Raw genomic sequence first — 17,565 nt, forward strand, 5'->3', positions numbered from 1 at the left:
GTATCCAAATACAATATTTCTAAAATCTAGAAAAGTGATTATAAATAGGGGCCCAGCTGTTGAATCTAAAATATACATATTCTTGTACTTTGTGCAAAACAACAAAAGTTTGTGCATGTGTTATTTGTTAACTACCCTGTAAATAGCGATTAGTTTTTCTTTATTGGAGTATGTTTTACAAGAAATCGCTGCTTATTTACTTAAAAATGTCCAATTGCACCCAATGTTGCTGTAATTATTCATTCAATTTACTAGTGATTTCTATGTGAAAAGTAATCAAGCTTCAAAAGTAATTTAAAGTATGTTGTTTTTAGTGCCCTCCATTACGAAAAAAACCAATGGTTGCCATGTTGTGCCATTTTAACCCTTAACGTTTCAACTACCGTACTTTTTTTCAGTTAAGCCCTTAGTGTGTTCTAAATATATATTCATATATATATATATATATATATATATATATATATATATATATATATATATATATAATGAATGATGAAAGAGGCTATGATGTTTATATTTACTAATATTTTAATATACATATAAATTAATGTAGCATTATTGTTTGCAGTTACAAGGTTAAATGGTGTTTTTAGGATGGGATAAATTTCTCTTTCATGAGATCACTTCCTCTTTTTGGCCGAGGTTAATGACTGTTTTACCACATTTCTCAAGGTGCGATCATTCGTACGATGAGAAGAATCGCACGTGAACTCTGTCGTGAGTTGATTTGCGCTTCTTCTACGCTAGATCGATAAATGAGCGCCTGACCTCGTAGCCCTTGAGCGACGGTCCCACGAGCACCACGGGTCTCATCGACGGCACCACGTCGTACGGAGGAACGTGTTCGGTCTGTAGAGCAGCACAGAACACACACCGTTAGCCTCTTCAGCGTGCACAGCCGGGAGAGAGAAAAGAGGAAACACCGCTACATCTAGCAGGCGTCAAACTTAATGCCAGCGGGCCGAGGACGTCCGGTTCTTGCAACTTCAGATTGAAGTTGAGTGCATTGAGCCTGGGCTCACATTGAGTTTGACACGCAACCGAAAACCCAGTTTACACACACTGAGATCGTTTGTTAATATCGGGCTGTGTTAAGCATATTAGAAAATTAGTATTTGTGCAATTTCTGAACAAACAATAATTTTGTTGGTTAAACATGCACACGCAAAGGCAAACCTGAAGCTGTACAACAGAGAAATGTCCGAAGGGAGACCCACACAGTGAAATGGTTACTAAGTAGTGGCCGTGCCGTCATTCCTACTATGTTGTACTTTTCTCTGCCCTTTCACGTCTGGGGCAGGATACGAGGCGAACCATTTTTGAAGATTAGGGAAACCCGGTGCTGCTCTTGGAGGGCCAGTGTCTGATTAAACGCATCCGAATCAGCTTATCAAGGTCCTCAAAGATTACTAGAAGGTACAGGTAAAGTGGCTCCAAGAACGAGGCCCTACGGGAGCAGGACTGGACTATCGGGTTAAAGATGGAGATCATAGTGCTTACTTTTCCTGAAATGATTCACATACAAGGTGCGAAGTACAAATTTTAATAAAAGTAAAATAAACGTTCACTACTTTGGTTTGAGCAGCTTTGGTTTAGTCAAAAAACACCAGCACAAACATCTCCAAGCATCAGCTCTTAAAAATAAAGGTTCTTTTTTGGAAATGAAGGTTCCATTAAGAATCCTAACCATCCAGTGGAAAAAGGTCTTTACATTTTTAAAATGTTCTTCCCACAAAGAAAAACAACAACAACCTGTTCTTTAAACAACTGTTCATCGACAGGTTCTTCGGGGAACTGAAAACCCTGTTCAAGAATCTTTATTTTTAAGTGTGCATCACATTAGCAAAATTTACAGGCCAAAAAAAGATCCGTTGATAGTATAGCAACAAATGAAGAGTCACGTGTGAAGAAAAAAAAAAAACCCAATATCATAAAAGTGCATATCAATAGCATGATGATTCAGTTTGCCGTACTGTTTAGGGTTAGGGTTAGACACTGGTGTGTATATGTATATATGCAAAAATAGTGTATTATATGCACGGTAGATGTATCATATGCATAGTCACTTTTTATTATATAGGATTTTAATTTGGCATGCTATTTATACACACATTCAGGAGAGCGGGCTTCTTTGAACACAATCAAACACAAACAGATCCGTGTGTGGAAATATCCACGCAACTCTCCATGGCATGGATTCCTGTTGAAATGCCTGGATCTCATCTGTGAAACTTTGCCAAAGGAGAACGTGACCTTTAGAGACGTTTGGTGGTATCAGCTGGTTTCACTGGAAAACATTTCTATTTTGTTGTACGTATACACCACTAGTCAAATTCTTTCTTTATTTTTTGAAAAAAAGTCTTATTAGCTTACCAAGTCTGCAAAGTTGTTCTAATTAAAAATACAGTAAAACAGCATATGGCAGAATATTATTACAATTTAACGCTTTTTTATGTTACATTTATCTAATTTATAGCTGTGATGCAAAACTGCATTTTAAGCATCATTACTACAGTTTTCAGCGTCTCGTGATTCTTCTGAAATCATCGTAATTATTATTGGCGCTTAATTATTAATAATGATTGGTATTATTACCTATGCTGCTTAATATTTTATTATTTTCAGCATGAATAGAAAGTAAAAAAAATAGCATTTATTTGAAATGTTTCAAATAAACATTCTAAATTCTACATTCTAAATGTCATTTCTTTTACTTTTGATCATTTTTGGGAGTCCCAAACAACAAGTTTACGTGTATGCAAATTTCTTATAACATGCCATATCTTTTTACTTTATTTGTGCATTCAACGATATCATTTAAAGCGGTGTCTGTGAGCTTTTAACGCTTCAAAAGCGCCACTCAGTTGCAAAGAATTAACTAGCATTTTCAATCAAACCAATGACGGTTGTTTTTATTCACTTAGAGCTGCATGAAATATCATTTTTTAAAATATACAATAGGGGCACTTATGTATTCATACAGCAAGCGTTTCGTTTAAATTGTAACTATTTCACAATATTACCGTTTTTACTGTATATTGAGTTATTGCAGCTTTGGTGCGCAGAAGTGACTTCATTCAAAAAACACTTTTACTACTGTATACGCTATATCAAAATCATCTCCACATTAATACTAGCAGGTGAATTCGGTCTTTTCGTTGTCTAAATAACTCTGAGTACCGCATAACAGGAATGAGCGGCGGCAGGCCTCGGCTCTCTGTGAGGCCCGACTTACCGACTTATGCCTCTGCTTAGCTGGGGAAAGGAGCAAGGGAAACAGACAAAAAGAAAAGAGCAAGGGAGTGTGAAACGATTGTGATACAGAGGAACAGAGAGAGCGAGTGGAGTAAGCTGGCACGGACATTCGGACGACGATGCTGCTGCGACGGACAGATGCAGAGCGAGGGAGCTTTACCTTCTTAAAGAAAGGCATTCGTTTCTCGCGGGCTAAAGGGGATATTACTGTGTTTGGACTGGCTTTGGGTGAACGCTGATGGAGAGGAGGGTCGCTCTCCTCCGGATCTAACCCTGCAGCATCTATGTCCACGGCTACACACACATATATAAACACGCACACACACACACACACACACACACATAGAGCCCCAGCAAAACAATCATTAATGAGGCAATGCATTGAAGCGCACAGCTTTAGCATGCTTAATTGCTAATATACTTATGTATGAACGGAATGTAATGGCTTTGGACACTTGATTGCACATTAATTGCAATTAAATAAAAGTGTATTACAGTTTTAATTAATATTAAGCTTTTTATTTCACTTGAGTTTGACATAAGTATGTTACACAGCTATTTACGTTTAAGTACAATCTTGATGCACTTTGTTTAAAGTAGCTTACGCCTGTGTAATATTGCCATTTTAATGTAATTAGAAAGGTGTTACATGTTTTTAAGCTGTGTACTAATGGGCTAATTCAAACTAAGGTGCAGCTAGATAAGTTTACAGTATAGATACACATGAAGTACACTTAAGGACAATCTTGACTTTAAGTATCTTATGCCTGTGTACTTGAATTTATAATTCCGTAACTATGCATATGTGAGCATCGTTTGGTTACATAACTAGCTGTGTAACAGCCTGTTACATAACTTAGTTACGTGGTAAGTACATTTTGTTTTATGCAAGTACAGCAGCTACTACTGAGTACTTACTAGGTAATTACTCTGTATTATGGACACCTTAAAATAAAGTGTTACTATAAAATGTTTTTTTCGACATTATTACAAAGGTTACTAAAAGTGTACTTAAAAGTGTTCAGAAAATTAGCTATGGGAGGTTCTCTCTAAGTCACTTAAGTGGGATTTTATTTCATTAATATTATATTATCTGTACAACAAAATATACTTTTACAATTTTACACTACAAGTGGAAATTCAATAAAACTAACACTTTTTTTCAGAAATATGTACAAATGTACACTGAATATATATGTAATTGCACATTTGTAATGATGAACTGGTAAATACATTTAAAATATATTTTGGTAACATCTGCAATGTACTTCTTCCACACTTAAGTGTACTTTTTAAAATCATGATAATAGAACAAATAAAACATTTAATTAGACAATATCACAAAGTTAAATGTATAAAACTGTACTTAAGTGTGAAGTGTGGACTTAAGTGCATAAAATGCCCCATGTGAATCATATTCACATTCTTCTAGTATTTTCTGACTAGTGTAGAGGATGCGTTGAAAACGGCAATATAATATAATGTGACATAATTGTTTTTTTTTACTATAAAATGTGTTTAATGTGCTGAATAACATAAATAAAACTGCACTGATGTATCACCCGATGTTGGTAACGTACCTGAGGATGGAGGGGTTGATTTACGTGAGTTGGAAACAATGTCTCCTAAACTAGATGAGGAGTGTGCCCCAAGTTTACTGTAAAAGAAAAGAACAACATTGAATCCTTGACAAAAAAAGAAAAGTGTAAAGCGTTTAGTTTTTGTTTTGTGTTTCATTAAAAATGCTCTATTAAAGAAAACCTGCGCTGCGATCTGAGCAGTTAAAGCTATTTAAACCAAGCTCTTTATTTTTAACAGGCCATAGCTTTTGGTTTTCAATTTAAAAAAATTAATAAAAAAACAAAAAAACATTGTCGTCTCAACAATCTACTAAGGCTTTAGATCCCTTGTGAAAAAAGTACATTACCAATGCCTTCAGACACTTAATTGCATGATAAATGAATTTTGACTTTGATAAACGAGGCCCATTGTGTAAGTACAGTACATCTATATCCCCCGGGTTCACAGGCAAGGTTTAAGCCTAGTCCTAGACTAAAATGTAAATCTGAGCCGTTTCATCTGAAAGAAACTTGCACTGACTGATCTTTGCTTTGTCTTAAAGGAACACTCCACTTTAAAAAAAAAAAAAAAAAAAGTAGGCCAATTTTTTAACTCCCCCAGAGGTAAAGAGTCTTTGAATCCATTCAGCCAGTCTCCAGCTCTGGCGGGAGCACTTTTAGCATAGCTTAGCATAGATCATTGAATCTGATTAGACCGTTAGCATCACACTCAAAAATGACCAGAGAGTTTCAAGATTTTTCCTACTTAAAACTTGACTCTTCTATAGTTGGAAAATTAAAAATTGCGATTTTCTAAGATGATATTATGTCGTAATAACTATGTCTGCAGCAGGAGGAATGATATTATTCAACGTCTATTACTTAAATGTCCTAATCAAACTATGGCCTAATACTGGTTTAAGTCCTGTCTATAAAATTGGGCCAATATCTAATTGTATTATTACTTTGTGTTTAAAATACGAAATACGAAAACGCCCTTTTTAAAAGTGTACTTAAGTGTGCTTTAATCCATTAAGTAGTTGTTTTTTTTAACATACACTTTATTGTATTTAATTCCACTAACTGAATTAAGCGCACTTATTTTTTCGCAAGGGATCCTTTTGGGAAACAAAAAAGAGGATAAAAAGTGGCCACATAAAAGAGCTCTTTAGTTAGTGAGGATCTACACATTGAGTGTTTGTGAAACGTATACCTTGAGTAAAATTTCCCTTGTTTGGCTCGCTGCTCCTGGTGGATGCGAATGCTTTCGAGCTTCACCGGACTTGGGATGAAGCCGATGTCACACCCTTCCTTCACCAAGCGACCGATCCACCAGTCATTATTAAATTTCTGTCATTAAACACACAGGAGAGCATGTTTATCATCGGTGAAATACCATTCACACGGAACCTCGGCAACCCAATGGCATCTTAAATTTATGAAGTACTATAAAAAGGTCTTATTTTCATTTGCAGAGTGAAAAACTGTAATTGAAGAACCATTCTTGGTTATTTGAAATATACGGTCTGCCAGAAATTGTATTTCAAGGCCTTGATATATGTTTGCAATGAAACTTAAGTCTGACTTAAATCTTAAGTCTGTAATGCGTGATGTATTTTGAGTGTGATACAGACATACAGTATTCATTTAGTGGCTCAGGTCTTTAAAAGCATTACACTCGACTGCTATTTGCGTCTGTGTACATGGGAATACGCTTAAATACGTACTTCTTTAACGTGAAGGAAATCTTTAGCTTCGAATGAGACTCCCATTCCAGGCACGGGGACGTCATCTTCAAGAGAAGCGCTGTAGCCAACATTAGTACGTACTGCAAACGCCACCGGTTTAGACTGCGTGAGCACAGGGAGAAATATTAACAGCTATCAGAGCAAAGACTTCAACGACGGCTCTCAAGCACGTGCAACACGGAAGATGTTTTGGAAAGTGCATCCAGCAGGGCTTTTTATTTTGTATTAAAAAAGTCCTTAGTTTTTGTTCTGCAGAATAAGTTTTAAACTGCTTCTGTTGGAAAAAGAAATCTACAAATCTAGATTTACAAACTCTAACTTTTAAGTTGCTTTCTCGCCATTTAACTCAAGATGCTACAGAAAAAAAACGTTGCTTTTTCACGACTAAGAAATCATTTAAAATACACTTTCAAGCACGGCTGTTTTCTCTACGCTTCATGCACAACCCTGAAGCTTTTAACTGATTGTTTTGTCCATCGTTTGCCTGATTTTATACACCCTTTCATTCCTAAACATGCTTTTTTTTAACAAAATGAAGCGAGAATTTTAAACCTGCATGGCTTTTACATATTTAATTAGATAGCGCCTTATTTCCATACTTGAACATAGGACTCCAGAAAACCTGTCATATACATAATATATATATATATATATATATATATATATATATATATATATATATATATATATATATATATATATATATATATATATATATATATATATATATATATATATATATATATATATATATATATATCAAGTCAAGTCAATAATTTTCTTTCATAATCCCATGGGTACAAACCTTGACAGACCCATTTCATCTGCTTTTATTATGTAAAAGAAAGTGAGAACTGAAATAAAAGAAGAAACTGTGAAGGTATATGTATATATGTATATATATATATATAAGTAGGAACATGAGCATTTGACACACAAGGGCAAAATCAGTATGGACTCAATGTACTTGACTTTCACATGACGGGCTGCACACGCACTGAATTATGGGTGCGCCAAGCAGAGGACTCCGTGTCCTCTGGTGATAATGAGGATGGTGGGTCGCTCAGATGCAAACCCGACTCTCTATGATCTGTCAAGACCGCGAAGATATGCATAACTATGAACTGCGTTATTGCAATAATATGCCATATTACAGCAGCATTTGAACCCCATGTTTCGTCTTCCCAGCCACTGCCTGCGTCTTACGTAACACCACTTTCCATTACACATGCAGTATTGATCAGACAGTGACTGTAACCTTTCGTGTAACGCCTGCTCAGACTGATCAGCATCTACAGACTCATTCACCAAACACACACACACACACACACACACACTCACATCTGACAGGTTTTTAGCTCTGCGCTAAATCATAATTAACACAGATTCCGGCTGTTTTTGTTTGAGAGCAATGTTGTACTCCCCACGCTCCTAGGAGAGCAAAACCGATCAATTTTTCATTATACAAAGTCAAAATCTTTTATGCTCATAGGGGCTTCGAAAATAGAGTAAAAACAGCAATAATGTGAAATATTATATTGGATCTGAATATAATCGAGTTTAATTGGTTGCTGTGCTCAAAGCTGAATTTCCACCATCGTCGTCTAGTCTTCAGTGTTCAATCTAAATCTTATTTTTTCCAAACTTCTTGTCATACTTCATGCTGACTTAACAGCTCTACTCTTTATTATGTCTCATCTGTTTTCATACCTCAAATGACGTTTTTGGAAGACCAAGAACCTAAAAAATGATAAATGGTTTCACTGAACCAAGCCATATACATGCCAGCAAAGGAATATTCAATATGTTAAATCAGGCAGAAATAACGCCTTTAGTTTGCGTGAGCGAGACAGAGGATAGTTGGGGATATTTCTAAACATGGTCAGTGAATAATATTTCTGCTCACTGCAGGCCATCTGGCTTTCTTATCAATATTCATGCGAGCATTCGATAAATAAATTATAAAATCTGATTGATGTCGAACTCTAAAAATAGCTATCACCCCTAGAGGTGAAGGAGAGTGTGACAAAAACAAGATTAAAACGAGGAATAAAAATAGATGGGAAAGACTAACGGGGTTGAGATTTCATGCAGCTTTGATTTGCCTCAAAGAAAGCGTCTAAAAAGCCTTAAAATAAGATCACAAACCCTGGAGGTGCTGCGTGTGTCTTATATTTTAATAATTCAGCACCGTTTATTAAGCACGAACATCAGTCTCACGATGCTTTGTGTTGAATGATACTTTAAGAAAAAAAGGAGAGAGAGATTGTATTCTCCCAAATAACAAAAAGCTATTCACCAGTCACGAGATTATCATCTTCTAGATTATAATAACCAGTCATGACAAACTGGATCTGGTTATACTGACACACACACACACACACACACACACACACACACACATAATAAATCTTAATGCACTGTTTATACCTCGTGTACATTTGGGGTCCCCACAAGAATAAAGTCATTATATTTTCGTTTTTTTATTATTTTAATGTGTTAATTATTATTCTTTACTAATTGTTATGAATTATAAGACGTTACAGTCCATAGCAATGCAATAATTTATTTAAAAAGTGTATTAAATAGCTGAAAATCATGGTTTCTTCTCGTCCGAATTAGTCATTAGCATATTTCTTCCATCATGTATCTATGTAATTTATTCATTTTATTTTTAAAAGCCCTAAACAGATACTTGCTTACTTAATTCTACAACATTAAATTAAAAAAACATAATAATAATCGATCTTTCTTCAACTCTGTTACCAAACCATATTTTGCCTTTAAATTGGTGGATCCTCTCAGAATTGAGTTAACTTACAGGAAATGATGTCACTTTCGCTCCCCGATAAGATCTAAAGCACCGGGAAAGCATCTGTGCCATCTCTGAGAAAATATCTGAATCTAAAAACGTATTTTAATCTAATAAGTTATTCTGTAGATCGTCAGCTCTGTTACCACAGTATCAGAAGGAAAACTGAATTTACTGAAACTTATTATTTATCTCACATTGCATCGTTAAAAGTCTTTCAGGCATGTTTTCATTAGTGTCGTGTGTTCTTAGCGTTCATGCCAGCAGGTTTTGGGATTTTAGATAAAAAAAAACATGAAATTGTTTGCATTGTAACAGAGTTTGGCGGTAACAGAATTGTCGAACACCGAAAGTACCCATAATTATAGAATCACCTATATATATATATATATATATATATATATAGATTCGAACAAGCCCTCGTCAAACTGCTCAGTTCTAGTGAGTAAAACATGAAGCAATACCTTGGCCTTTTCCAGCTGAGTCTGAGCCTGTCTCTCAGCTTCTCTGCGTAAAGTCTCTTTATCTTCCTCCAGAGACACATCCGAGTCCGACGGCCGGCTGGTGTACGAGTCCGCTGAACCCTGTGGACGAAGCACACATTTTCTTCTTACTTCTGCACGCATTTACTCCGTCAGTCACACGGGACGTGACGCGTGCTTGCTGTTTGATTGTCTTCCTTGGTTTCAAAAGCGTGACGTTTACTCGTTTGCTCGGGATAAATATACAGTGGCTGAAGAGTTTCTCTTATATCAACAAGCTAATCATCGCTATTTACCAGTGTGTATTAGCATGCACGTTACTAGCATATTGGCTGTTTATTAGTACAAATAAAGCACATGTTAATATCTTATTCTGCATGGCCATATTTTAGATCCCCAATCCACCCTAGCCATACCTAAACATAAGAACTGCCTCATCAAATATTAACAAGAAGCAAATTAGGAGTTTAGTGAGACAAAAGCTGTAGTTATTAGCTAGTTAATAATCAAACGTGACCAAAAATAACACAGAAAAATTAAAAAAATGATTTTTCTAAATATTCTTAAAGTCATACAGGTATGGAAAGAAATTATGAGGGTGCGTATAATAAAGATCATTTTAATTTTAGGTGACTGTCCCTTTAAATTAAGTTCCGTATAAGTTTCTCTACAAGGGCTGATGGACATTTTTTTCTCTTCTGAAGAAAACAGTCATAGAAACGCTATTTATAATTTTCCTTGTGCCGTGGGAAGTACCTCACCTGTCCTTAAAGACTACATCTCTGAGGATTTACACCGAGGCGTACGGAGTGCTCCCTACTTAGCAACGGCCCTAAGACAGAGGTAATGATGATTCGCTTTGAAACCGAAATGTCCAGCAACACAGAGATACGTCGAGATTGATTTCAGGAAGCGATGCGTATACTGTATTAATACAGACAAAGAGATGTAAGGCTAAATGTAGAACAAGACATAAACGATCTTAGCATCTAGTGGAAATAAAATTAGATGTCCAAAGTGCAAAATACTGATTAGTGGTCGGGATGAAGGTGACTGGTCCAAAATAAATCACCTTGTAGCACCTGACCAATTACAGCACACACATGCAATTAATTAAAATGTTATAACGTCTGAACACACGCTGCCTAATTTGTTGGCTGATTAATAAAAAAAAAATGACAACTATTCAGAATTTGACATAAAAAGTACTCGGCACGCTTTGAAAATGGGCAACATCGTGATTTAAAATGTACTTTAAAGCGCAACTTTTAAATTTTGACCTCTTTAAAAGAGCACTTAAGCATAAAACACTTCATGTCTCCCGAATGGCCTTTTATCGCAGTTTTTCCTATTATTATCCACTTTAAATATTTGAAGCGCCCATCCGGTACGACTAAGTGCGCTTCTTTTCAACACATAACGCATAAAAAGTTAAAACAAGTTAAAAACAATCAGAAACGAACTGCTGTGTTGATGTTTACACGAAATGTCAAGCAAGGTCACGGGCGCAAAGCGCGTTTGATATTCATCGCCCGAGAAGACGTTTAAAAGCGAACACACTAGCGTATCCCTCTGCGGTCAGTTTCCGCTCGCACGGGTTAATAAATGGCGTGCATATGAAGAGCCGTAGCAGTTTCTTACACCGATGTTGTTCTTGACTCGGTTTCCTGTTGCTCGTTTCAGCAGTCGTATCCAGGAGGCCTTCATCAGCCAATCCAGTCAGAGCGTTTGCTCTCCTCACCATACCAACCACAAAGTTCGCTAAACTCTAACGGCAACTACTGTACGTACCGCCCACCGTCCGCCGAGCGATGTGCGAGCGTTACACATGAACCTGGTATCAAAAAATGCGAGTAAAAAAACCCAAACGGAACCGGTCGCTGGTTTTTTTTTTTTGCCTAGCTTTCACTAAGCTGCGATTGAAGCTACATCGGGTGCTACCTAATATCAGGGCTAATGTTGTCAGCGCTAGATGTGCCGCTGCTGTGGGAACGTAGCGTTCTGCCGTGTTGTTGACGATGGCGCGCAATCCCATGTGCTCGCTCTCGATCCCTGCGCATAGTGGACGATGCTGTGTTGTCTTCTAGAATAACGAATGAGACTCAGTCCATCCCGCCGCAGCGAAACCAGCAAGCCAGGCTGCCATGCTCCTCCGCGAGAGCCCTTCCCCGCTCCCTAGAGCCCAGCGCGCCGATGCTAAAGACGCTAGCACCCCTGCTGCAGTGATGCGCTCCTCTAACTGCACGTCGTCCTTTCTGCCTCCTGTATGTCCATGGTGTTTCTCAGGCATGCAGTCTCGCCGTCTCTCCGGTGCGTCCTCTGTTTCGTCTCCCCTCCCCTCCCATCCTCCTCGCTCTCTGCCTCTGCGGTGCTCTTCACAGTCGCTCCATCTGTGTGTCGTCTTCGCTGATTAATCCCTCTGCACGTTTACTTGTGTGTGTGTGTGTGTGTGTGTGTGTGTGTGTGTTTCTGCAAAACGCGCACGTGTGTTCTCGTGAAAAAAGGAAGCGCGCATAATTGGTTTGAAGGTGAACTTGCAGTGCACTTGAAAGTATGTTTTAAAAAAGTGTACTTGTGCAGAATATAACATGCGACCCTGGAGTCTTAAGCTGATGGGGTATATTTGTAGCAACAGTACATGTATGGGTCAAAATTATTATTTTTTCGGCCGAAAACCATTAGGATATTAAGTTCATGATCATGAAGATATTTTGCATTATATTGCAGCTTAATTTCTGATTAGTAATATGCATTGCTAAGATCTTCATTTGGACAACTTTAAAGGCAATTTTCTCAATATTTAGGCTTTTGCACAGATTTCTGATTTTCAAGTAGTTGTATCTGGACTAAATATTCCTGTCGTAACAATTAATCGAACTCATTTATCGACCTTTTATTGACACTGTTTTTATTAGTAAAATAAAGACCATTCCATTGACTTAAAGTGAGACTGACTGCTTCGTAACACACTTAAGTGCACTTTTAAAAAGTGTGCTTTGTCAAATTTACTTACATTTAAAATAATGTTCTGATAATCTTTTGTTTTGCCTTCCATAATGATAATAAAAGTGCTCTATTTTTGTGCACTAATTTGGTACTTAATACTTAATAAAAACTTAAGATCATCTAAGTGTACTCAACTGTGCTAATGAGTGAATATGAACTAAAATGCACTTATACTATCTTTGTTTTTTAAAAATGTATTTAGTTACCACACACTTAAAATATTTTCTACAGCTGTACACTCAAGTGTAATATAAGTGGTGACTAAATACATTTTTTAATTACAAAGATGTGTTAAAAGTGCATTTTAGTTGATGTTCATGGTGTCTCAAAATAGTACAGTACACTTAGATGATCTTAAGTTTATCTTAAGAAGCATTAAAGAATCATTTTTAGTATATTAAGTACAAAATCAGTGCATGCAAATAGAGCGCTTTAATGACTTTATTGAAGTGTGCTTGTTTTTTAGCTGGGATTACACCGATGTGTTGACTAAGCTTTTGTTTACAAATCATATACCGTGGCAAAAGCGTTAAAAGGTCGTGATATAATATTTTGCACAGAACCATGCAAAAATGAGTCGTTTGTTAAATGCTGATCTGCCCATGTGATCATAAGAAGCCAAAACAAACAAACAAACAAATAAAAAATGATGTAGAGGCATATTTCACGATTATATGTTGGTATTCTGTATTCTCAACTCGTAGAGTCAACGTGTCACAGCTGTGCTCCTCAAGCTATTTAGCACAGATTTTCGTTCTGAAAGGTCAAACAGATGATAAACACACACACGCACACACACTCTGATGCATTCGATCCTGTCCCATGCTGTCATTTAAAGTAGAACACCAGACATAATTACACATATTGACTGAATCGCACACGAGGACCATGTCACTATGTGGCCTTACTTTTAGTCATTTATTTAAGTGATTTGCTTTAATTTAAGGGTAGCTTGTAATTAGTAGTTTAAGTTAGCCGTGTCTTTCTCTTTCTTTATTGTGTATAAAGCTATTTGTCCCGGAGAGGACTATCTCTGTAAAGTATTTACCCATCATTCTTTGGGTCTATCAGTCTAGAAAAAGTGGATGCATTGCGTTTTCATCGTTATATACAATCAAGCATAGAATCATTTATATAAAATCAAACTCCTAAAAGCTTCATTTCAAGTATATTCATTGTAAACTTAAAGTCTAAAACGTTCAGCACTGCATTTCTATTCATAGCCTGATGACGAACCCGGGAGGAAACACGTATGAATGTTGCGTATGTTACGCATTAAAATACTCTTAACAGAGAAAGAGACCGTACCGAAGTGAAAGCGTATGATTTATGATGCCAAAAAACCTTCAGGCAGTTGTTTAGAAACCTAACGTTCTGTTTGTAAGCTGTGTTTATTCCATAATCAGCGTAAACACTTTCACAATCTCCAACACGCTCTCACATCTAAGCAGGACCGCAGGAAAAGAGTTCAGGAAACTTTCAGGAAATCCGCCCCACGAAATCCAAGCATTGTTTAAAAGAGCAGAAAATGGATGTCGAACGTAGCCAACGACGACCAAAAACAAGATATTTGGGACTCACCAGATCAGACTCCTCGCTGGTTGAGAGGTACATGTCCATGAACATCTGTGAGCGTGTGTGTGTGTGTGTGTGTGTGTGTGTGTGTGTGTCTGCTCCACCCAGCTGCTCTACAAACAGTCCTAGGAGAAGGGGGAGCGGGAAGAGCTCTTTCCTCTCGCTCCTGGGGGCTGAGTTCGAAGGGCCTCAAATATGTGCTTGTAAAATGAATGGCGTGTTCGTCGACATTCTCTCCTCCCAAAACTACGTCAAGTTACTCCGCTGAACCCAGAAATCTCTCTCTCTTTCCCACGCTAAGAAAAAAACCCACGCTCTCAGACGTCCACATTACCTCATGTACACTCACACACCAAAAAGATCACTTAACAGGGACGATTCTCTACAGTTCATTCATCTTTGGTGTGCAAGAGCGAGATGCATCTGAACGCGAGCAGAGCCTATTCAGCATCCAGACTCTTTTTGAATGCTTCTGCGGTTTCGACTGTAACGTAAGACAGATGTGATCGAGTGAGAATCGCTGTACGTTTGTCCTCTCGCTCTCCTTCCCCAAGGCAGCGCTGCCAAACTCCTCCCCTTGAAAACTGCTCTCGGCGGCTGATTAGTGAACAGGGGGTTTTTTTTATTCACCCAATATGGAAACATAAAACTTTTTGCACCGTTAGATAGACAGATAAATATAAATTACAGTAAGTGTACAGTGATAAACCGCTTACGAAGCATTTGCAAACTATCGCTAATTCATAAACTGTGGTTAATGCATCGATAGATTCCATACAAATGAGTGCAATTGACTTTTAATAAAGGTAGGCTTTTAAGTAGGGATTTAATAGTTAACTAATCCTTTGCTACGAACTAATTAAACGTTAATTATTCATTACTGTGACTGTTTCTGTATAGCGTATTAATTACCACACATAAAAAAGCTAACAGCTTGTTGATTTGTTAGCGTATATTGGTCATAAAGTCGCATTAGTATGTCGTTTAGAGCTTGTAACAGCTTTTTCTGTACAGTACGTGACCTGAGTTCATGCAAATGTAAAAGATCAAGGTTTAGCATCCCTTAGAAAAAGCATTCCTCAGGTTCCTTTTAAGTGTACTTTACGTAGAAGTATAATAACTCGTTGTATTGCTAGTATGCAAGCGCACAATGTAGTCAGCAGGACTAATATTGTAATACTTTTCTAAATAGATCGGCCCACTTTTAGTGCAAAAAAATATACTGTTACACTTTATTTTAAGGTTTCCTTGTTACGCTGTAATTATACGTTTAATTACTGAGTAATGGTAATTAACTACACAGGCTTAGGGTTTCTTACGTGTAATTATGCATCATTTATTGTTATTATAATAGCAAGTTCATGTAACTTGTAACAAGGACACCTTAAAATAAAGTGTTACCTTGTATGCAGTTTACTAGTTTTATATTTTTAGCCCAATTTTAGTTGATGAAAGTACACTTTGAAGTATATGCATAATGGTATGTCAATGGATTATAAAGAATGCATTCATGTTTGCTATTAATATTTATAGTTTACCGAGACTTTTGTCCTAAAAAGGAGCCTATATGGTAAAAATATAAATAGTAAGCTTGTAAGTATTGGACGATTGACTCAAAAGCTGTTTCGTGGACAGATGCGAACTATTCCTTCATTATTTCTACAGCATCTACCCTTGCTTTAATTTAAGGGTAGCTTGTAATTAGCAGTTTAAGTTAGCCGTGTCTTTCTCTTTCTTTATTGTGTATAAAGTTATTTGTCCCGGAGAGGACTATCTCTGTAAAGTATTTACCCATCATTCTTTGGGTCTATCAGTCTAGAAAAAGTGGATGCATTGCGTTTTCATCGTTATATACAATCAAGCATACGATCATTTATATAAAATCAAACTCCTAAAAGCTTCATTTCAAGTATATTCATTGTAAACTTAAAGTCTAAAACGTTCAGCACTGCATTTCTATTCATAGCCTGATGACGAACCCGGGAGGAAACACGTATGAATGTTGCGTATGTTACGCATTAAAATACTCTTAACAGAGAAAGAGACCGTACCGAAGTGAAAGCGTATGATTTATGATGCCAAAAAACCTTCAGGCAGTTGTTTAGAAACCTAACGTTCTGTTTGTAAGCTGTGTTTATTCCATAATCAGCGTAAACACTTTCACAATCTCCAACACGCTCTCACATCTAAGCAGGACCGCAGGAAAAGAGTTCAGGAAACTTTCAGGAAATCCGCCCCACGAAATCCAAGCATTGTTTAAAAGAGCAGAAAATGGATGTCGAACGTAGCCAACGACGACCAAAAACAAGATATTTGGGACTCACCAGATCAGACTCCTCGCTGGTTGAGAGGTACATGTCCATGAACATCTGTGAGCGTGTGTGTGTGTGTGTGTGTGTGTGTGTGTGTGTGTGTGTGCTCCACCCAGCTGCTCTACAAACAGTCCTAGGAGAAGGGGGAGCGGGAAGAGCTCTTTCCTCTCGCTCCTGGGGGCTGAGTTCGAAGGGCCTCAAACATTTTAAGCGGGTGAAAGTTCTGGAGTCGATCCATTTGAATTCGGAAACTGTTTCTGTAGACCTTAATCATGCAGGCAAAGGACGAAACGAGGTGAAACAAGGCTCCAAAAACGAAACACATCCGTTAGAGAGATTAGGAGCGGCCCAATCAACAGTTTGGTACGTTCTGAGAAGAATAACGCACTGGTGAGCTCAGCTACATAAAAAGGTCTGGATGTCCAGCGGTTGATGACCGGAGGATCCTCTCCACGGTGAAGAAAAAACATTTCTCAACATTCAGCCAAGAGGAGGACACTCTCCAGGAGGCGGACGTGTCTCGGTCAAAGAGGAGACATCACCAGAGCAAACACAGAGTGCAAGCCAGGCCGGGGGGAAAAAAACATACCGCTTCTGGAAAGGCATCCTATGCATGGCTGAAATGAAGATCAACCCGTGCCAGAACGACGGGAAGAAAAAGTATGGAGAAGGCTTGGAAGAGCTAACGATACACAGCACACAAGCGTGTGGAGCAGCGTGATGAATGAGCTCGGGGTTACTGAGACAGAAGACAGAAGCAGCCGGAAGAAGTGTGTGGAGGTAGACTCTGCCCAGATTCAGTCCAGTACAAACAGA

At 37.6% G+C, this 17,565-nt stretch overlaps 2 protein-coding genes across 15 annotated transcripts in view; one reads left to right on the forward strand and one right to left on the reverse strand.

The window, feature by feature from the left end:
- Positions 1 to 855, forward strand: part of nsun6 (NOP2/Sun RNA methyltransferase 6) — an 18,632-nt gene extending 17,777 nt beyond the window's left edge. For all 8 annotated transcript variants that reach the window (XM_043244254.1, XM_043244253.1, XM_043244257.1 and 5 more), the window contains one exon: positions 748 to 855. In XM_043244254.1, coding sequence (XP_043100189.1) covers positions 748 to 775 — 28 coding nt within the window. In that variant the 3' untranslated portion in view covers positions 776 to 855. The remainder of the gene's footprint in view (positions 1 to 747) is intronic.
- cacnb2a (calcium channel, voltage-dependent, beta 2a) overlaps positions 1 to 16,815 on the reverse strand; it is a 25,207-nt gene extending 8,392 nt beyond the window's left edge. The window contains exons 1-7 of one of the 7 annotated variants that reach the window (XM_043244246.1): positions 16,762 to 16,815; positions 9,839 to 9,958; positions 6,542 to 6,664; positions 6,028 to 6,164; positions 4,836 to 4,912; positions 3,416 to 3,549; positions 769 to 849 (exon numbers count right to left, since the gene is read on the reverse strand). In XM_043244246.1, the coding sequence (XP_043100181.1) occupies positions 769 to 849; positions 3,416 to 3,549; positions 4,836 to 4,912; positions 6,028 to 6,164; positions 6,542 to 6,664; positions 9,839 to 9,958; positions 16,762 to 16,806 (717 nt within the window). In that variant the 5' untranslated portion in view covers positions 16,807 to 16,815. Of the gene's footprint in view, positions 1 to 768; positions 850 to 3,235; positions 3,256 to 3,415; positions 3,550 to 4,835; positions 4,913 to 6,027; positions 6,165 to 6,541; positions 6,665 to 9,838; positions 9,959 to 11,497; positions 12,290 to 14,443; positions 14,780 to 16,761 lie in introns of those variants that run through there. The other 6 variants (XM_043244245.1, XM_043244248.1, XM_043244244.1 and 3 more) reach the window with 6 other exon arrangements.
- Between the last annotated feature and the right edge of the window lie 750 nt (positions 16,816 to 17,565).

Source organism: Puntigrus tetrazona, chromosome 7, assembly GCF_018831695.1.
Source record: "Puntigrus tetrazona isolate hp1 chromosome 7, ASM1883169v1, whole genome shotgun sequence".
NCBI lineage: Eukaryota > Metazoa > Chordata > Actinopteri > Cypriniformes > Cyprinidae > Puntigrus > Puntigrus tetrazona.